The sequence below is a fragment of the Piliocolobus tephrosceles genome, chromosome 1, assembly GCF_002776525.5.
Source record: "Piliocolobus tephrosceles isolate RC106 chromosome 1, ASM277652v3, whole genome shotgun sequence".
NCBI classification, from domain to species: domain Eukaryota; kingdom Metazoa; phylum Chordata; class Mammalia; order Primates; family Cercopithecidae; genus Piliocolobus; species Piliocolobus tephrosceles.
The window spans coordinates 42,924,096-42,947,211 of NC_045434.1; the positions used below are offsets into that span (position 1 = coordinate 42,924,096).

The 23,116-nt window shown below is 38.6% G+C and overlaps 1 protein-coding gene across 1 annotated transcript in view; it reads left to right on the plus strand.

Moving 5' to 3' along the window:
• The first annotated feature begins 12,475 nt into the window (after positions 1–12,475).
• Positions 12,476–23,116, plus strand: part of PRG4 (proteoglycan 4) — a 16,744-nt gene continuing 6,103 nt past the window's right edge. The window contains 6 exon segments of the mRNA XM_023203425.2: positions 12,476–12,551; positions 15,683–15,805; positions 17,519–17,638; positions 20,028–20,177; positions 20,712–20,840; positions 22,233–23,114. Of these exon segments, the coding sequence (XP_023059193.2) occupies positions 12,476–12,551; positions 15,683–15,805; positions 17,519–17,638; positions 20,028–20,177; positions 20,712–20,840; positions 22,233–23,114 (1,480 nt within the window).

Consider the following 23,116-nt stretch of genomic DNA (forward strand, 5'->3'; position numbering starts at 1 on the left):
GCGTGGATCATTACAACATCCTTCCACAATAGGTATTCTTGGCACAGAATGGTTACATAATTTACTGAGGTTCACATAGCTAGTGATTGACAGAGCCTACACTTGAATTACTTTGTTATATGATTTTCCATATAATAGTCATTATATCCACAGGAGAATTTTTCAACAGCTTTCAAAGTTTATGATAGTCAACCAATTAGATTATGAATTCACATTTTCCCATTAGTTCATAGTATACCAAAATGCCTTTTTAAAGCTTGTGTGGAACAAGACAAATGCCTCATCATGTGTTACTCTATTGATTTTTACTAAATATGCTGAAATATTAGGTATCATACAGTATGTTTAAATTTATAAACAGTTCTATTATATCTGGATTTGCCTCCAAACTTTATATTCCTGTGCCCTATTTTATGATTATGTAAGTAATAGTCTAGTAGTCGGGAAACTACTCACATCTACTAAATCTCTGCTTAATTTGAATTGGTCCAAAGCAAGACATGACTCCCTTCCCCAGAGTTTAAAATCAAGATGTGAAGCCTAGCTTAGGCTTCATGATAAAGGTTGAAGTCATAATAAAGGTTGATGCAGTTGCAGTTATGAGTTTCCATGTTATTTATTTATTTATTTATTTGAGACAGATTTTTACTGTTGTTGCCCAGGTTGGAGTGCAATGGCACGATCTCTGCTCACCGCAACCTCCACCTCCCAGGTTCAAGCGATTTTCCTGCCTCAGCCTCTCAAGTAGCTGAGATTACAGGGATGCACCACCATGCCTGGCTAATTTTGTATTTTTAGTAGAGATGGGTTTTCTCCATGTTGGTCAGGCTGGTCTCGAACTCCCGACCTCAGGTGATCTGCCCGCCTCGGCCTCCCAAAGTGCTAGGATTACAGGCATGAGCCACCGCGCCTGGCTCCTATGTTATTTTTTAAATTATATTTTTCTCATCCTTAATTGGACAATTTTTCTTAATATCTAAAAAAGAAAATCAAGGAAAAGTATTAAAAAATTCAGATTACATATGAGAAAAAATAGCCCCAGTCCTGAGCTGGGGCAGAAGTTTAAGAACTGATGTGATTAGCCAGCGGTTCCTCCTGAGCTGGAAGGGTGGCCCTTGCAGGGTGTCTGATTGAACGTCCCCTGTAGATGCCATGCCACCTGGTCAGGCCTCGGTGTGTGCTCACTTCCTTGTCCTGGACCCTTTGGTCCCATTTCTATCCTGAGGTAACTACCAGATTTAACATTTCCATTCACAACTGTTACTCCTGGACTACAAAAGGGGCGGGGTTGTCCCCTTTAGTCCATCCTGCCACCCTGGGGAGGAATTGCCTTCCTATATCCAAGTCTCCAAGTGCTGATTCTTTCTTTCCTTCCTTAATCCTCTCTCACTGATCTTTCCTTTTTCTTATGTTCTGCAATTCCCTGTTGATACTTTCTCTCTAAAGCTAAGAGTTCTGGAATTGGCTGCTTTTAGGTAAAATATACATTTCTACACATATTTTTTCTGATTCCCCCATATAATTTCCATACTCCCACTGTCTTTGGTTTTAGTAGGATTTGGCCAATAACCCCATATAGGCTGGTCAATCCGCCAGACTCCTAGGGTGAGCCCATCAGGTTGTTACAGCACGGTCAGCAACAGCTGCAAATAATTAGCACTCACAACTTCTATAAAGAAATCTTCCGAAGGAGGGAATGGGTTGGTGGGTTGCCAATGGCAGGAAGCCTGGACCAGCCATTAGGTCACTCTATTAGTTTTTGATTCATAGGTTTGCTTCCTGTAAGAGGCTTGAAAAAAATCAGAGTTGAGCCTAACTTTCCTTGATGTAATAAAGCAGAAAAGAGATGTCCAGGTGAAATTCTAGGGGCAAAGGGAGAAGGAGTGTGGCTCAAGTCAGAGGATAGAAATTGACCTATTACTCAAAAGTTGTTGTGCGTTGTTGACTAATTTCCCATCAGTGAGTCACTCTGGCCATTAGATGTTATTCCAGTTTATAACAGCACATCACTTATAAGAATCACCATCAAGGAAGGAAGAACTGGCTATAATCCATGAACAACAAATAGCCATCCTCATCTTTTTTCCCCTTGAAAACAGCTTTCCTATATTTTAAAACTTTCGCTTGCTGTTAGAATTGTTTTCTTTATATGATGCCTAAGAATTGTTTTATTCAATGATAAAGCAAAATATAAGCAAAAAACCAAACTGCTATCTCTCCCATCATTAGATACCTCAACCCAGGATTCTAGAATTGCGTCATGGGAGAGACCAAGAATCAGCCCAGACAGACTGCACCGGACAGAAGCCCTGAAGAGATGGCAGGGATCTGCCCCATAGGCCTCCATGTCAGTTTCCCAGTCAGAGATGTTCTGTCAACTATCAAACATTTCAATTACCTCCAATTATTCCTTAATTTATTAGGGACATTTATTCTTTCAGCCCATACCCTCCTTGTGACTGGCAGCCTCTGAAAGCAGCTCTGACAATATTCCTCTTACTATATTTTACACGTTGAATGTAATGTCATTATTTAGTATCCTTAGCGATAAAGGATTACAGTAGTTTCTAGTTTTGCCCAGTATCAGTCATGACCCAATATGTATATAGCAAAATAATCTTCTTTTTAATTTCTACAGCCACCATAACAAATCCATTGAAATCAAAAGCTTTTGTAAATTTATAGGATTTACTAAAGATTGTATAAGGAACAGGGAAAGGAGTTATATTTCACACCACACAGCACGTATCTTAATAAATCTCCATTGCTGTTTACTTAAATTCCCCCTTCAGCCTTTACCATCATCCTATCCAAGATCCCTTCCTCCTTCTCTCCCCTTTCCTTCCAGCCCACAACTTCCTCCCTCTGCTTCCTCCTACCTTTCTTTATTGTGCAGAATCTCTGGGTGCTGGCCAGCTTCTACTTAGCTGAGAGATTATTAAAATCTTGTTTCACTAAAATCAGTCTTTCTTCTGGAAGGCAAGAGGAGGGCAAAATGAATTGTTGCTCTCAAAGATACAACATTTTATCCAGATAATTACATTGCATAATACATAGTTTCTTTACTTTCCTGTGTTAAACTAATTTTTTAGATCCAAAAGCAGAACCACAAAGTAGTTAAATTTCCAAAAAACCTTATACAATCCCAGTTATAGTCTTACCAGCATTGATATAAATGACTCTACTTTTTTCCCTTCTGACATTCCTGCCTGCCTCTACCAGGTATAAGATAGATGGTTTTGTGCTATTTACATCAGGACTTATTTTTTTTTTTGGCCTTTCCTTTATCTTCTCCTTAAGGCTTTCACATTCCTCTGCTGCAAGAAGCATGGAAGAGATAAAGGGTGTTGGGAAATAAATTAGTTTTTGGCTACTCTCCTCAACTTTGACCTCCTGTGTTCTTCTGCTAGCGTTCGTATCTATAGCAATGTGCTTTAAGATTAAAACACCAGAGGGCCGGGCGCGGTGGCTCACGCCTGTAATCCCAGCACGTTGGGAGGCCGATACGGGCGAATCACGAGGTATCCTGACTATCCTGGATAACACAGTGAAACCCCGTCTCTACTAAAAATACAAAATATTAGCCTGGCGTGGCAGCGGGCTCCTGTAGTCCCAGCTACTCGGGAGGCTGAGGCAGCAGAATGGCGTGAACCCGGGAGGCAGAGCTTGGGGTGAGCCGAGATCGCTCCACAGAACTCCAGCCTGGGCGATGGAGCAAGACTGTCTCAAAAACAAAACAAAACAAAACAAAATAAACAAACAAAAACAGAAAAAAGGATCAAAGTAAAGAGCAGTTCCTGTTTTCAGTGCTTTGGAGGACTGATCATAACTTTTCTGAGTTCTGAGAAGTCATTTGTTTCCCAGCACTGTTTCTTACCTTCCTGGGTTTTCCAGCCTACACAGGCCCCATCCATCAGTTCAGTCTCATGCCTATTAATGCATGCTGTTGGGAAGAAGAAACAGTATGTGTCTCTAAGCGCCAACTTCATTTTTAGGAGAAAAAAAAAAAATTTAATGACAATCCTACACTTTCATTAAATTCAATCTGATATTTTATCAAACACTTATGTGCCAAATTAAATTATGGTGTCTCAAGTACATGGAGTTTTATGCAGTAATTATGACACTTATGAAGAAAACATAAACATGTTGGCTAATTGAATAGTAAGTTGATAGTAAACAATAAAAATATGAATTATTGATCTTGAATATGTTTATGCAATTATAATTGCATAAGGACTAATTAATTACATAAGGACTAAATCTGGAAGAGAATAGGTAAGAATGTAAATACTATGTTAGGGTGGTAAAATTATAGATGAGTGTTTTTCTTGTATTAAAATATTTTTATAATTAAATACAAAAGAAAATTAGAGGCTTAGAGTTACTTGCCATATTCTACTGAATTCATCATAATAACAGGCCATCTATGAAGGAGGAAGACTTTTTAAGGAGGAAGACATCTTTTAAACTGAGAATAAATTTAAGTGTCCAAAGCTTCTTTGGATCCTTATAGTAATTTGGTGTTGGAACTTGCAATATAATATTAAAAGGAATCTACTGCATAATATTTGGACACATGTAGCCTGGGATCCTACTGCTGTCATTTTCACAGAAAAAGCTACTGAAATTTTGATGCTCAGTTTCTTATTGTAATATGAGGACAATAACAAAAGCTACCTCACTGTTTTTTCTTATTTTTATTTTGTTTATGTTTGTTTCACTTTAATCAGAATAAATGTCTGGTACCTAGCTGATACTTAATAAATATTGATGGTTTGTGGAGGAGTTGTCCAAAGCCTAGTATAGGACTCCTCAAGGCATTGCTGTGACCCTGAGTTTGCCTCTGTAAAGGACATAGCTTTCTACTATATTACTTTAAGGAGGACTTGGAGGAAAAAAGGGTCTGGTCTCTATCAGTACCCCTCCCATAAATATTTTCTTTGCACAAACAGCAGAGTACAAATAAAAGGATAAATAGGTAACCATTTGTTCCGTGTCTGCTCTCCATCCCTTCAAAAATCGTGAAGGTCTAAGTGACACATACAACGAACCCACGTGTTTGTCAATACCAAGGCCCTTTTCCCCAGTCCAAGGCATAGGCAGGGCAAGTGCTAAGATGAGCAGTGACATTTATTCATTAATTTATTCAAGAACATTTACTGAGCCACCAGAGATATAGAGATCCTCTGGAGTCTTGTTTCATACGCAATCAACCAAAAGAAAGGAGGAAATGTTGAATTTTAATCTTCTAATTGAGTTTTCTGTATCAAGCTTAACATAAGCTCCATAGAGACAATTGTTGCAAACGTCTTGCTTCTTAATCCTTTTGACAGAAATTAGCTGCCATCACAGGGAAAGGGATTTTAAAAGGATTATTATGCAATACTATGCAATCAGCCAATACTGCCTTATACTCAATATCTTTAAAGAGCCTGGTGTTCCTGCTTTGGAATGACTCAGTGAAATGTCTTCTACAGTGTCTCTTGGGAGACTTCCCTCTTATCCCACCTATCTATGGGTCCTTCAGCCACACCCAGGCTTTGCTCCCACTCTCTGAATTTCCCAATTCTGAAGTATTTGTCACACTGAGTTATAGCACCCCAATTCACTTTCACTCCCTCATGTTGGAAATTACTCATGTTGTTGGCTACTGGAAAATAAGTCAGTAATGTTCCTGTCTAAGCTGTCACATGGTATGCTTCCTTGACATCTGGAACCCAAGTGATGGGGACTTGAATGATCACAATACTGGATTAGAAAACAGATATATGATGGCAAAGTGGCCGTTAGAAGAAAAGACAGTAAACCTAAGTTTATCATGTATGAGAAGAAACCATGCTAGCTGTGAAAAAGCTACAAAATGTAATCATTCTGAAACCTTAAGAAACTTACAGCATAGTGGGAAAGATGGATATTGATAAGAGTGAGATGCTGTTTTGGAGATGCAAACAGTTATGTAGGAGCACAAAGAAAGAAATTACTAACCACGGATATTATAGCACATGGGTCATTGAGTTGGTTAAAATCATGGGCTTTGGAGTCAGACAAGGCTTGGGTTAAGATACTAACTTACCGTTTATTGGCTTTTCAGCTTTTTAATCTTGAGCACATTACTTTTCTATGCCTCAGATAATCTCAAATGTCAAATGGCTTGAATAATAATAACTATTATGTCATAAGATTACTGTGAGGCTCAGCTGGGCACAGTGGCTCATGCCTGTAATCTCAGCACTTTGGGAGGCCAAGGAAGGTGTATCACGATCTCAACATAGTGAAACCCCATGTCTACTAAAAATACAAAAATTAGCTGGGCGTGGTGGTGCGTGGCTGTAGTCCCAGCTGCTCAGGAGGCTGAGGCAGGAGAATTGCTTGAACCCGGGAGGCGGAGGTTGCAGTGAGCCAAGATCATGCCACTGCACTCCACCCTGGTGACAGAGTGAGACTCTGTCTCAAAAAAAAAAAAAAAAAAAAAAATTACTATAAGATCCAATAAAGTCATACATTTATGCCATGTAACAAAATAAACACTCAACACATGTTTTCTATTATTATTAGGTTACTAAAATGGCCCATTAGTAAAAGGCTATACTAGAATGATTATAAGGTTACTTTTTATCTCCCAAAGCTCTGTTTTGGTGGAAGAAAAAGCCATATTATTAGGAACTAAAGAACAAGGAGGTAAGAAGAATGAAAAAGTGTAGCTATATTATTTTTTCCCTTATTGTCACCTTTGGCTACTGTCCTAGTTTTTAGCCATAGGAGCCTTCAGACTCCAGATTATATGTCATTCACCTGCAAAGAATTCCTTGGGTAGAGTTGGCACTTCCTCATCTATGTTTCCATAACAGTGTGTGTGCAGCTTTAGCATCATAATCAACCATAACAGTAACACCTGTAATGTATTCTGTATATGTCACTAATGTTCAGTATAATTCTCTGATTTTTTTAATGCATCTCGACAATGCCAACTCATTGGGATTATTGCTCCCACTTTCCAGATGAGGAGACTGAGGCCTAGATAAGTCAAGATAATTGTATGAAGCCACCAGGTAGACAATTTTTTAGTGGAGATTTGAACAATGTTCTCATCCATTCCAAAGCCCAGCTCTATGCTCACCACCCTGCCTACTTCTTTCACATGATATTTGAACTATTTGTTTGTTTCTGGCTACCTGAATAGTCCAAGAAGTGCTAGGGACCAGAGATTCTCTCTTGCACACATATGTATCTCTAGAAATTGATACTAGGTTTGGTGTGTAGTGACCACTATTTGATCATTTCCCCTCAGTAGAATGAACAAATTGGGTGAACTTTTATTCTTAGAAAATTCAGTAGAGAAAATTCTTTATTCATGCACATCTACGTTTATGCATTAAAATGGCCTCAGTATGAATCTGGATATAAGATTGTTGATCTTATATCAATCTTGCTAAATTCACTCAGTAGTTTTTACAACTTTTAGATTCTTTAGTATTTTAAAGCTACATACACAATTATGTCATCTGCAAATAAGGATAGTTTACCTCTGCTTCTCCAATGCCAATAGGTTATTACTGATAGATCATTTAGCTCATTCTTTTTTATTGTCATAGAGAATTCAAATCAAATTTTGGAATATAATTCCTTTAAATATTTAGAAATTTCCTATGAACTCTGTGTTAGGATAGTGTCTAAAAAGACCTAAAGTGAGTGTTGTTCAAATAAAATAGAAATGTATTTCTTTTCCTGGAACTTTCTGACTAGTGCAGAGAGTGAGACAGCATCTGGATTCCACCAAGAATACTATTCCCTAGGCTGCTAGCCTTGTCTGCATGATCAAAGCTTGTCTCTGATGCCCCCTTTCCATTCTGCAAGAAGCAGGAAAAAGAGAAAGTCCAGATCAAGCAGTTTCCTGTTAGAAAAATAAGTGTGAGTTGCCCATATTACTTCTGTCGCAATTTTACCAGAGAGACCACAACTGTACGGTCACAACTACCTGAAGGAGAAGGTGGGAAATGTAATCTCTAGCTGGACAACTAGAAAAAGTTAGAAAAGAAAAGACTGGGATCAGTGATCAGACTGCCACAATCTCCAAAAGCAAATCTAATAATACTTTCACTGACCTAATAGTGATACTTTTGAGCAAACCTGCAGAAAAAAAAAGCCACATAACTTTCTAATATGTGAAAAATGCCTGAACAGAATGGGTAAGAGTAGTCCCAAAGTCCTACGCTCTGGTTCGTGTGAGAGGAGGGGACTTATTTCGTATCTAGAGCACAGTAACTTAGCATTGTGAGCAACATTAGGGCAATAAAGAACAAGCTCACATCTGTGGTTTTCCCCTGGCATGCTTCAGTTTTTCCTAGGCTGCTGCTGGAGGGAAATGAAACACATCAAAGATGTGGAAAGGTGGAGGGATGCCACTAGGTGTAGACACTCTGGCTACAGGGCAAAGTGACAGCTAATGGGCAGGCATGGAGACAACGTATAAAGGCACCACAGTCCAGGGTAATCTAGCACAGGAAAAATATCCCTGAACTTGCTTTAGTGTTCTCTAAGGTATCACTGTGCTGCTGCCAAGCATAAAACTGATGTTCATGAGGTTGAACCCTGTGAAAATCATCCCTAGAAGAGGTCTCTAGGATTTAACATTGTGTATGTCCTCTCCATGTCTCTTTACTTTCCCCATTTCCCATGCATCAAAAACCAATTCTGGAATAACTTTTATCCAATTAAATGAGATTTAAATGAACATTAAGAAAATACCTTTAAGAGAAGGGAAATCTTAAAGGAGGAACCTATAAATGAATGGGATGATTGCAGTGTGATCAACAAGGAAGGTTAAATGGATCAATATTCACAGAATGGAGTATTTAGTACAGTTTATAAAAATATATTAATAGGCTGGGCGCAGTGGCCCACACCTGTAATCCCAGCTACTGGGGAGGCTGAGGCAGCAGAATTGCTTGAACCTGGGAGGCAGAGGTTGCAATGAGCCCAGATCATACCATTGCATTGCAGCCTGGATGACAAGAATGAAACTCCATCTCAAAAAAAAAAAAAAAAAAAGTGGATATTAATCAATTCAAGAATTTTATTTGCCATCACTATTATAAGATTAATACAAAGAAGGAAAATGATAGTGCATATAGTTCAAAAAGCAATGATTAGAAAACAATTTATATCTTATTTAAAAATACGTATCTATGTGTATATTTGTATCTGACTTGGGCATTCCCAATATTCCAAAGAAATAATAAAGTAACACTGTAGAGGTCTTACTTGGAAAAGTTACAAAGCTTGTAGCTTCCCCACTCTTGGCCTCAGTAGAGCTAAGAATTCACAGAATTCTGTTTAATGTTCAACTCCTTATACGATCTTTTGTGTATCTATTGTATATTGATTTCAAACAGCAAAAGGTATCTATAGCCAGCTTCAGCTCCAAAAGGGGAACTTGCCATAAAGATGTAGAACAAGAAGTTGGGTCTAAAAAACAGAGTAACTGAGACTTAGAAAGTTATCAGAAATTTCTCTCCACATGGTTGCTTCATTTATATGGATCTTTTTGTTGTGAATAACTTTCTCTAAACCTTTAGACCATGGGCAGAAATGTACACATTATTGGTCTACATAGACCGACAAATTTGTAATCTCTGAACTATAATTTCAATTTTCCAGTAGAAGAAATCATATTGGCTCAGGTTATTCAAGTTCCGACTCCTAATCCTATTGGCTGTGGCTGATGTGGGAAGGTAACATATATAACCAGAGCTAAAAGGAAAATACCCTGAGAGAAAGGGAAGTAGTTTCCAGAAAAGGGGGATTATTTAGAGATGAGCAGGTGGCCTCTAAATTGTCTTTATATGTTTAGTCTTGTGAAATAAGCACTGTGGAAAGAAAATAGATGCTTATAATTCCTACTCTTAAAAAAGTCACAATCTCACAAACCTATGTATACATGTGGAGCAAAGGAGTAAAATGTAGTATAATGATTACAAACTAAGTGATGGTTTTGATCAAAAGGGAGCTGGATATAGTGGAAACATGATGGAACTTAAAATGCAAAGACATGGGTTCAAATCTCGGTTCTGGCCACTAGTCTTTTCTTTTTTTCTTTTTTTTGAGACGGAGTCTCGCTCTGTCGCCCAGACTGGAGTGCAGTGGCCGGATCTCAGCTCACTGCAAGCTCCGCCTCCCGGGTTTACGCCATTCTCCTGCCTCAGCCTCCCGAGTAGCTGGGACTACAGGCTCCTGCCACCTCGCCCGGCTAGTTTTTTGTATTTTTTTAGTAGAGACGGGGTTTCACCGTGTTAGCCAGGATGGTCTCAATCTCCTGACCTCGTGATCCGCCCGTCTTGGCCTCCCAAAGTGCTGGGATTACAGGCTTGAGCCACCGAGCCCGGCCTGGCCTCTAGTCTTTATAGATCCTTGGATGGGTCACACATTCTTCATCTGTGGGTCTTCATCTTCTTATTTGTAAATGTGGATGATTATATTTAACTTTAAGGCATTTTGTGAAAATTTACTGCAGCACCTACTAAATGAATAGTAGACAGTAGAATCCAGCCTTCAACCATGTGGTTCACTGAACATGTTTTCTTTTCTTTTCTTTTTTGAGATTGAGTTTTGCTCTTGTTGCCCAAACTGGTGTGCAGTGGTGTGATCTCAGCTCACTGCAACCTCCACCTCCTGGGTTCAAGTGATTCTCCTGCCTCAGCCCTCCGAGTAGCTGGGATTACAGGTGCCCGCCACCACACCTGGCTAATTTTTTGTATTTTTAGTAGAGAGGGCGTTTCACCTCGTTGGCCAGGCTGGTCTCGCACTCCTGACCTCAGGTGATCCACCCACCTCCACCTCCCAAAGTGCTGGGACTGCAGGAGTGAGCCACTGCACCCGGCCTGACCATGTTTTAAACATATAAACCTGGTGAAACAACTGGGCTGTTTGTGGGCAATAGACTAAGATATATGTGTTGGTTGTCCTTAGTGAAATCATAGTCTGTTGGGGGTATGAGACAGATGAACAGATACTTTCAGTAAAATGTAGTACAGTTGTTGACTATAATTCTAGATGTGATTTGAATTTGATCTGGAAAGGTTTCAGGGAGGTGCTAGGACATGAGCGAGGCCTTATGTTGGTGGGTAAGATTTTACACCGATACATTTCGTATGAAAATGGGGTAAAGCCTTGGACTGAGCTGACTTAGCTGTACATTGGTGATGGTTCACATTTTCATTGTGGAAAGAAAGCAAAATTAGTAATTTAAAAGACCTTTTCCAAGCATCCTTATCTTAACGGAAGGATCTAAGGAAAATATCAATACAGTTTTTAAGCAGATTTTTAAAATGATAAAGGAAGCTAGAAAATCCAGTGTCAATAATCCACCTGTAGGTAACTGAGAGCATGTTTTCTGTGCTCAGAGAAAATGAAACTACTCAAGAAATGTCCATTTGATATAATGGTATAAGTATATAAAATGTATGCCACAAGCTAACATTAGGTAAATTTCAAGGCACCTTTGCTAGATTTAACTGGAAAATGGAAGAAAGAAAGAAATGATACCAGTATGTGAATATTTTAAAGTTGCTGCTTCAATATACTAGTCAAAGCCTGCCAGAGCTATTTACCATCTCAGGACAATCTGTTCACTTCACTTAGAAATTAGAAATGTGCTCTGGCCAATAAATCTAAATTTATTTTGTAGTAGTCATTTTGCTTAATGGAAGTGTTTTCCAGATGTTGCCTAAGTCTAGTCGTCTGGGCCCTCTTCCAATAAATGAGGAAAGTTTGATTTCATAGGTTGTCACTGTTGATTTTGTCTAACCTTTGGACTAATTGGTTCATCCCACTATATTTGCACTGATATATAAGACTTCCAGGACATGGGATAAACTCATCTATCCTTTACGGGTAAGTGTCAAAGTTAACTTGCTTCATGGAATTAAATGTGTTTTCATTAGAGGTGTTTGAAAAAAATGTATAAGGATAGTAGTTGGAAATTTTTGGAAAGGATTATATTTATACAATACACCTGTTGGAAGTCTCTGAATTTATATTGAGAGTTAAGGAAAAGTTGGAACAGTAAGTCCATGATGCTTATTAAATTACGTTTCAATGACACAGGTTATTATTTTCCTTAAGATAAAATTTTAACCTTGCACTGCTAAGTACATGCTATACTTTGACTAGAGTTTAAAGATAAGTCTATTCTATGTTAGAGATTTCTTAAGTATTAAAACTGTCAATAACATGGCTGAGGGTGACTTGATTTGTTCTGCATAAAATTAAGTCTAATGGTCAAATATTTTCTATAGAATTAAAGCCGATTTAAAGTCTTGTTTCAAGAATAGGATGGTTTTATTATTAAGTTACATTTTTAAAATTACTGAAACGTGTATAATGCAAGCCTAAGTTAGTGGTGAGATGAAAGAGCAGTTTTCTGATACTTTTATTTTATTTTCAGCAAGGGTACCTACGGTACCTGAAAACAACCATGGCGTGGAAAACACTTCCCATTTACCTGTTGTTGCTGCTGTCTGTTTTCGTGATTCAGCAAGTTTCATCTCAAGGTAGCTTAACCATCGAACATACTTTTATTTAACAACTATTGCTAATCATTCAGCCTTGATTTTTATAACAACAGAAATATATTTCTAAAAATTTATATTTACTTGAGTTTAATATATCGTACAACCTTAAAATAATATACAACATGTAGCCTGTTTATAAGTGCTTTGGAATTCTCATCTTTTTCTCCTTTCAAGAGTTTTGAGCTTGTGTAAATAATAATTTTGGTACTTGTTATTTCTATGGTTCTCCCAAAAGTTTAAAAAGTGCAGACAGTTCATCATAAATTTATGCTGGAGCTATATAGTATCATAAAAATAACTAAAAAGAACAAAATTTAGATAACATAATTTTTGCCTGTATGTTGAACAATTTGGTCTTTCAAATCAAAGAAATTATTGATAACTTATTTTGGCATCATTTAGGCATAGATACCACGTTATAATAAACTGCAGTGTTTCAAATGGCATTTTATTAGTCTTGAAACTGTTCTCTTTTTCTTACAAGAACTATTCATCCAGGTATGGACAAATACAGATGTGACTGTCATTTTGTATTATAATATTAAATTTTCACAGTCCTCCCAAAGTAGGTCCTGGATGAACAGTTCTTGTTACTCATTTTTAGAGAATGTTAAAGTACACTCAGTGTAATCACATTAGTAGAAGATGCTATCATGCCATCTAGGTGGATTAATAGTAACAACGCCAAGCTTTGGATTTCCCTTTTCTTTTCCTTCTGTTCCCCTTTGATAAGCAAAAGCTGAGAGAATAAAAATCAAGATTCATGACAGTTATGATGAAATTACATTTCTAAAGTAAACGTTTCCAGTAAAATACGAAGATTCTTATGAAACCTGAACAAGAGTGATAACTGTCTGTGTAGGCATAAGTTGCAGAATTGTTCAGATAAGAAAAGATGGAAAAACACATGAAAGCAAATGTGAATATTCAATGAGAATGATGACTACTCCAGTATCTCCAGACCCTTCGGCTTTCTCATAACAATAGGACAAAGTTCACAACACTGGGGACACTTTCTAAACTGCCTTTTTTCTCTGTAATACAATTGGTTGTTCACTAAAACAGTGCTACTTTAATTTTAATTTTCATTAAATAAATGAAATTAAAATTAATGGGGCTGGGTGCGGTGGCTTACACCTGTAATCCCAGCACCTTGGGAGGCCTAGGCAGACAGATCACCTGAGGTCAGGAGCTCAAAAGCAGCCTGGGCAACATGACAAAATCTTGTCTCTATACAAAATACAAAAAATTAGCCGGGTGTGGTAGCGTGTGCCTGTAATCCCAGCTACTCGGAAGCTGAGACAGGAGGATCTCTTGAGTTCAGGAGGTGGAGGTTGCAGTGAGCCGAGCTTGCTCCACTGCACTCCAGCCTGGGCAACAGAGTGAGACTCTGTCTCAAAAATAAATAAATAAATAAATAAATAAATAAATAAATAAAATTAGTGGTTACAATTAATAGCAATAAAAGTAGGACAGACACGTAGTCTATGAAAACAAGCTTTTCCTGTAAGGATGATTTCCTATTTTTTTTTTTGAAACAGGATCTTGCTTTGTCTCCCAGGCTAGAGTGCAGTGGCATGATCTTGGCTGACTGCAACCTCCACCTACCAGGTTCAAGCGATTCTCCTATCTCAACCTCCTGAGTAGCTGGGATTACAGGCCCCTGCCACCATGCCTGGCTAATTTTTGTATTTTTAGTAAAGATGGGTTTTCACCATGTTGGCCAGGCTGGTCTCACCTGACCTCAGGTGATCCACCTGCCTCTGCCTCCCAAAGTGCTAGGATTATAGATGATTTCTTATTTCAGAAATCTGCCAACCATAAAAAAAATCTCTTGATACTGTCTTGTCTGCTTCTCTTGCTTTCTCAACCTCATCTCATTCTCTTTTTTCTTTATATATAATATATGTATTTATATACATACACTATATATACATTTTTGTATGTGTTATGCATTCATGTATGCAAAATGTTCTGAAAGTTGTCCTATAATTTACTGTTTTATTTGCATATTCAGACCTTGGCATTCCCGGACTCTATTAAGATTTGTTTTCAGTGTGTTTCAACATTCCTCTGTGGATTTAGAACATTGCACCTGCCAATTTCTGTTCCAGAGATGGATTCCATTGTCACATTCCTGCAGTCATTTCTCAGGGAGGGTTTTAAGGTGGTGTTTTCCAAATGACTTTTTAAAACTATTTGAGAATGAGTATGCTTTTGTTATTGTTTGCTTATTTGTTGCCTGGAGAATCTCTGTTCATGACCTTTATAGTTATGCCCAGTTATTTTAAGGGTTCTCACTTTAGCAGTGGTTGTAAGCATCTGGCTTCCCTGACATTTAAAAAATCCAGTTATCCCCACCAATTAAGAAAGAAAAAGCTCAGTAAAGTTTGTGCTGGTGCAACCAGCTTGCTTTAAGCTTATCATCAGGAATGGGAGGCGATGTGATGGGTGGAAAAATCTCAGGCTTAAAATAAGATATATCAGAGTTCAAATTCTGGATGGATTGTTTACTTAAGGTGACCATAAAATGTATTATCTAAATTAGGACAATTATAAGAGTAAAAGAGTTCACTACAAATAATTGGAAGGTATTAATTAACCTATGATGCAGATATACTGGAACTATTAACTAGCCGTGTGGTAATGAACAAGTTGTCAAAATTTCTGTGTTTCAGCTTTCTTATCTCTAAAAAAGGGCTATTAAATCCTAGAAATATTTTCATAAGCATTAGAGATAATATATGACTCAGTACCTGGCATAGAGAAGCTCAATAAATGTCAACTGCTAATCATCATAGCCACAGCATCGGTAGTAGCTGTAGTTGCCACCTCTTCCTTAGGAATATCACCCTCTTTAGGCAAAGCCGTTACTTTGCCTGCTTTTCAAAAGTGTATTTTTTATCTCAATCTAGTGAAGAATAAAGTGACATAACTGAGATCACCTACGACATCAGCCAAATATCAGCTGGGCCTATTGCTAACATCATTCCAACACCTTCTCGGTCAATAAAATTCTCTCTCACCAAGCGGCTTCGTCCCCCTCATTAGATCGCTCCCTTTCTATAAAGTGGTTTGGCCATATTTACGCCAGTATTGTATAATTTTAGATTTATCAAGCTGTGCAGGGAGATGTGGGGAAGGGTATTCTAGAGATGCCACCTGCAACTGTGATTATAACTGTCAACACTACATGGAGTGCTGCCCTGATTTCAAGAGAGTCTGCACTGTGGGTAAGTCCTGAGAGCGAGTGTCTCCTCTGTCAAGCAGCTCTGTGAGTCTGTGAGTCCCCCCTTGCACCCTCGTGCAGTGCTGTCTGTGAGACTGAGCCTCCCCTTGCACCCGCTTGCAGTGCTGGTTTCCCACTGTATCACTTCCTTTGCTTAAGTGCCTTTTCCTTCACTTGCATAAATGTTGCAGCGCATTGTACCTAAGGATGGTGTCAAAGCTTGTGATTACTGGGGAGGGTAAGGGGAGCCTGGAAATCTGTCACTTGCACAAGGTTATTGACTAGTTCCAAGTAAAATGTCTTATTTTAAATAGAGAAGATATGGTGAGTCAGCAGTCATTAAGTATATAGTAAGGAGTAATTATTTACAATCAGAGATGTCCTCGACTAGTGATGAGGTCTTTCAATAGTTTCGTCAAAAGAATACATGAGCATGAAATAATCTTGTCTACTATTTGACTTTTTGATGTTAATACATTTCTAAATTACCTGGAAAAGGCACTTTAAAGATAAAGTGCTAGTGTTTAATGATGAATTTCAGTTAAACTCGAAGGTCTGAATTTTAAATTGTGAGTAGTGTTTCACTTGAATATATTTTGGACCATTTTGTTATTAACACAGAAACAGTTCCTATTCAATTTAAGAAAATTATAAGTAAAATTATTTGAAAGGTATATTTGCTTTAGAATTTGAATGTGAAGGTGAGGAATACATTGTACAATTTATGTATTGGATAGGTAATTATTTCAGATAGGCCTTGGTAAGTCCTGGTACCTCTAACCAAGGCTTTTTAAATTTTCATGTTTTAAATGAGTAGTCCTTCCTAACATAGTCCACACTACAAGATTAGGCTGAAAGCTTTCAACTATACACATTTCCCAGTTTGTCATAATAAGGGTCTCTGGCCGGGCGCGGTGGCTCAAGCCTGTAATCCCAGCACTTTGGGAGGCTGAAACGGGCGGATCACGAGGTCAGGAGATCAAGACCATCCTGGCTAACACGGTGAAACCCCGTCTCTACTAAAAAAAATACAAAAAACTACCCGGGCGAGGTGGCGGGCGCCTGTAGTCCCAGCTACTCGGGAGGCTGAGGCAGGAGAATGGCGGGAACCCGGGAGGCGGAGCTTGCAGTGAGCTGAGATCCGGCCACTGCACTCCAGTCTGGGCGACAGAGCGAGACTCCGCCTCAAAAAAAATAAAATAAAATAAAAATAAAAAAAAAAAAATAAGGGTCTCTGCATTACAAATGATTTTTAAGCCTCAAAAGTGGCCCATTTATAGGAATATATATATACATATATATTTATATGGAATATATTGCTGAGATCTGTGCATTCAATTACTGTGAATCTATTACAAAGCAGTGTGTGAAGAGGAGAAGGATGAGATTTCATATTAAATGTACCTCACTATTTAGACATTTCCCAAATTTTCATCGTTTATACATGTAAATAACTTGGGCAGCATCAGGACGTCTCTTGGAGTCTTGAAGGGCAAGAAGAGTTGCCCTCAGTCACCATATTTCTTTTTTGACTTGGGCTATCTCCATCTGGGATACCATCTAATTTTTCCTGGATGATGTACTTCAAATTTTAAATAAAAGACTTAGAAATGAACTTTTGGAAACCTAGTCGAGTCTAAGGTGGGAAATGGCTGTCAAATACACAGGCCTGGCTTCACAATTAATAATCTGTAACTTCTGGTTTTGCTCTGGGTAGAGCTTTCCTGTAAAGGCCGCTGCTTTGAGTCCTTCGAGAGAGGGAGGGAGTGTGACTGCGACGCCCAATGTAAGAAGTATGACAAGTGCTGTCCTGATTATGAGAGTTTCTGTGCAGAAGGTAAGCATCACAGTACCAACCAATGCTTCTCAGTACAGGCAGATCTGTGCACCGATCTTAGCATCACTGCTAATGTCTAACACGCAGTCTATCTCATGCCTTGATTCTACTAACATATAAGCTATTTCATAACAATTTTGTGTTGTGGAGATGAATTAAAGAAGAAAAGCGCCTTGCAACAGCAGCACCCCCAGGCTCAGCCAGGCTCCAGGAGCACAAGATGTTGCTAGAGGGGAAAGATAGAGGATGAGGCTGAATGCACATGTCTTTGTTTTCTTCAGATATGGTTCAATTTCAGGTTAAATCAACAGTAATCAACTCATTTGATGATTTCTTGTCTCACCCTTGCTGACTTCACATAGTCAACTATCCTTTGAGCTATCTGTGCTTTTGGCCTCAGTGTTTGAGTATATATTTAAGGACACAAGCAACACTTTCAGCTTCCCTAAACAAGTAAATTTATGAATTAGTTTAAGCCATTAAATTTACAGGCAAATCTACCTAACACGTTGTTAACTGTCATGTTCCTTCCCATTTCTGCAGTCTCCTCAGCAGTCTCTGTTCTAATACATGTGCATGGTAAAGTCAATAACAAGCAATATTCCCATCTTAAAATCATCTTCTCTATTTATAGGTCTTGAAGGACTACTCTAGAATATAACAAAAGGCTCCAGATTTTATAGAAAAAGATTTTAAAAACATACTTAAATACTGGATTACTTTCCTTTACCAAATGGTTGTTCTTAAATTCTACTTTGTTAAAACAAGAATATTTGTGGAGGTGAAGACAAGCTTTGCTTGCATAATCAATCTTATCATTTTATTTAAACAAGCCTGCACCTCCTGCTTCTTTAGAACAGTGAAGAAACAGAGTGGAAAACCGTTAATCAGCAGAGTTGAGAGATGTTTCTTAGCCGTTCAATGTTTTCATGGGAAAACATTCCAAAAATAATGAAGACAACACCCTTGTAATAAAAAACTCAGAGCTCACCCTTCCTGCAGCTTTTAGCAGGTCCCATGATGAGTGACACATATTTACTCATTACCCTAATTGTTTTGGCTGTGAGACAAGAAAGCTAAGAATTTGTTTTGGACAGAGGATGTGTAGGGAGGGAAGATGGTTAGAAAGTGATGAGACATAGAGAGAACATTTTGATAAAGATAATACTTTATGCTAAGAAATGTTTGGTCAGCTTACCTAAAGTTTAGGTAGAACTCAGTGAAAAAAAAGATGAAGGCAATGCTGGCCAACTTTCTTTACAGAATTCATAAGACAGTCAGGGTCCCAACTTAAAATAATAAAACCACTCAGAATCTCAATACTTTATTTTTTAAGTATAATAACCAAACTATCTTGAGATTCACCACCTAGTTGTTTCAGTATAGATACCACTTACAGGTGCCTATATATCTAAAAATCGTAACATTTCAAGAATTGAAGGAATCCCAGCCATCCAAGTGCCTCCGAATGGGAGAGAGAAAACAGAGTTCAAGAGGTTAACCATTCTGGCCAAGAGCATGAGCTAGTACGTGGCAGATCTGTTTCTCAAATTGAGATACTTGACATTTTTGTTGGGTGGCAGGAGAAATGAGAGGGGCAGTGGCCAGTTCATGGAGACTATAGCAATAGGGTTCTGGGGCGATGTTGCTGGGAGCAGCACAATTTATCACAACTCTTCTGTACCCAGAGAGTCCCCAGTGCTCTCTGTTTTCATATCCTTCATTAGTCCCTCTTGTTCCTAATGATTAAAAAAAAATTAAAAATTCCATGTTTTCTCTTCTAGACTGAGAAGCAAAAGAGGGAAGGGGACTAAAAGGTTAAAAAGATACACTCCAAACCATTAACAGTTGTATCTTTGGGAAGGGTAGCACATTTGAGGAAAAGCGTAATGTGAAGGTGTGAACTTTTCACAAGAATATTCATGTGGAACTTTTGTAATTAAAAAAAGAACAAAAGGCAAATTGGCATCATTTAATTTAAATGAATATTAAAACAAAAAACGAATACTAAAACAGAAAAGAAATTCTGAAGGCAAAGACTTTTAGAAATCATCTTGAATAAACATCTTAGTTTGTAGACAAGAAGATGAAGTTCAAGAGAATTATTTGCCTAAGGTCACAATGGTAGAGGCTCGTAGGTCTAGGACTGGAATTCAGGTCTTCTGATTCCTGAGACTTTGCTCCCTGTCATAACTTACAACAATCTGAGAACCAATATTTTATAGCAATGCATCCTTAGAATTAAATGGAGTCATTTGTGTTGGGCTGGAGCCTGCCTGCACTGACTGTCACCAGCATCTACTCTTGAAGCTAGATGCATCCGTGCTTTTCACAGTTAGAGCTGCTGATGAACATAAGATGTTAACTGACTTGTCTTGCTTGGCCTCAGTGCATAATCCCACATCACCACCATCTTCAAAGAAAGCACCTCCACCTTCAGGAGCATCTCAAACCATCAAATCAACAACCAAACGTTCACCCAAACCACCAAACAAGAAGAAGACTAAGAAAGTTGTAGAATCAGAGGAAATAACAGAAGGTAGGAAGATGACAGATATAATCAAAGGAGCTTTCTTAGATGAAATAACTTGTAGGTGACTGCTTATCTAAGCCCATTCTCTGACAACAGGGTAATCTTAGGAATCATGAGGCTCATTACACTCGAAGGTTTTAGACTTTGCTTTTAAGTAAAGTTTAAGACAAAGTATAAACTCTCAGGTCTTTCTGTATTTACCAAACCCAGCATGAGTCTGGGTTAAAACAAATGAGAAGGGACAAATCTTACTATAAAAAACAAAAGCCATCCCATGATTTTCTTTGCAGAATAATTTGATTCTGTGTTTTGGAGGATATGGGAAAGTTGAGAGATACCAGTAATACTGCTAGTATCTGTGATAAGCCCAGGTGCCTTGCTTTTAACTGACAGTTGAAAGGCAGTTGGTCATATTACTAATAAAGCAAAATCCAGATACTTGTAGATTAGTAAATAGCACTTCTTGCTGTATTTAGACTGGCAGTTCTTTTTTGTTTTAAATCACAGTTGGTGTGATCAAACTTTCTATTTGATTTATAGAACATTCTGTTTCTGAAAATCAAGAGTCCTCCTCCTCCTCCTCCTCTTCCTCTTCTTCTTCAACAATTCGGAAAATCAAGTCTTCCAAAAATTCAGCTGCTAATAGAGAATTACAGAAGAAACTCAAAGGTTTGAGCATTGATAAAGATCAAAGACTATATCAATGCCATATTAACAATGATTATATTTAAAAGTAGTACGTGTTGGTAGAATGAAGACATCTCAATATGGGGTGGGGGAATATAACTTTAAAACTATTATCTTAGAAAGTACCAAATGAATACTTCCTACAGGAAATTAGTGCCAAGCATCTCAGAAGCCACTCTAAAAGCAAAAGATAAGAAGATGCTGTAGCAGTGACTGTGGAACCACAGGATGGCACCAGAGATGATTATTTATGGCGTTCTATTGTCACTCTTATTTACTTGATATCATTTTGCTTCTTCCCCTTCACCTTCCTTGCATTTTCATTTTCCCTTCCCCAGCTTTATTTTAACAAACATTTATATACTATCGTTCTAAGTGTTTTACAAGTATTAATTCATTAAATTCTTACAAATCTCTATGGAAATAATGTTATCCATATTTTACAAATCCTCTTTATTTTCCTAGTAACTTATATATCTGGCTGATTTTTCTCTAGTAGAGACTGTGCTACAGCGTAGGCTATTATTGCCTGAAAAGAGATTTCCTTTGCTGTTTATTATTTCCTGAAGTTCTGGTTCTAAAATATATTCTCTTTCTCCAGGAAATACTGAATTTTTGGATAAGGGAGTTTTAAAGAACTCTAAGTGGTTGTGATTTCCTCTGAAGCATTCTCTCTAGATAAATAGCCAGATATTTAATCTTTTAGTCACCCAGAAAATCATGCACAAAGTCACCCTTGGGCTTTGTAGTTCACCTGTGGGGTAGCTGCTATGGGAAAGCCTTGATAAATACTGTCTTTTTGCTGCCATGGCACCCTAATCGCCTACTTATGTCCCCTGGGACTTGCAAGTTTAGTTGCACAGAAGAGAAGGAGTGGCTAATAGCCCTATGTGTGGGAACAAGCCTCAAGCAGCGACTGTGGGGGTGACTGGGGCAGATTGCTCAGAGGTAGCTGTAGAGGCCTCTGAGATAATTAGTGCAGCAAGAAGGTAGTACTAGGTTTCCAGGAGGAAGGAAGGGACACTGGGCACTGAAGAATAAGACTAGAAAAGTGGGGAGTAAAGAACATTAATACAAACAGATGAATTAGTGTTATTTTTCGTGTTGGTAATTTCAAAGTTGCCACTGACTTCCATGTATTAATTGTATAGAGTTTAATTTGTGCTTTCTCATCCCTCATCTTATTCATTCCCTAAAACAGCCCAATAAGATAGGTTGAGTATTTACCATTTTACAACAAATTAAAGGACATAGTAGAGGTTAGCAATTTGCTTAGAAACACACAACTAGTCAATGATAAAAATGGGATCTTTATGTCACTATTAAAGAAAAAAAAATTCTAAAATAACAAGATGTATATTTTTTTTTCTCCAGGAAAAGATAACAAGAAGAACAAAACTAAAAAGAAACCTACTCCCAAACCACCAGTTGTAGATGAAGCTGGAAGTGGATTGGACAATGGTGACTTCAAGGTCACCACAACTCCTGCCACGTCTACCACCCAACACAATAAAGTCACCACATCTCCCAAGATCACAACAGCAAAACCAATAAATCCCAGACCCAGTCTTCCACCTAATTCTGATACATCTAAACAGACATCTTTGACAGCAAATAAAAAGACAACAGTTGAAACTAAAGAAACTACTACAACAAATAAACAGACTTCAACTGATGGAAAAGAGACTACTTCAGCTAAAGAGACACAAAGTGTAGAGAAAACATCAGCTAAAGATTTAGCACCTACATCTAAAGTGCCGGCTAAACCTACACCCAAAGCTGAAACTACAACCAAAGGCCCTGTTCTTACCACCCCCAAGGAGCCTACACCCACCACTCCCAAGAAGCCTTCACCCACCACTCCCAAGGAGCCTGCACCCACCACCACCAAGTCTGCACCCACTACTCCCAAGGAGCCTGCCCCAACTACCCCCAAGGAGCCTGCACCCACCACCACTAAGGAGCCACCACCCACCACTCGCAAGGAGCCTGCACCCACCACTCCCGAGGAGCCTGCACCCACCACCACCAAGAAGCCTGCACCCACCACTCCCAAGGAGCCTGCCCCAACAACCCCCAAGGAGCCTGCACCCACCACTCCCAAGAAGCCTGCACCAATTGCACCCAAGGAGCCTTCACCCACCACCACCAAGAAGCCTGCACCCACCACTCCCAAGGAGCCTGCACCCACCACCACTAAGGAGCCAGCACCCACCACTCCCAAGGAGCCTGCACCCACCACCACCAAGAAGCCTGCA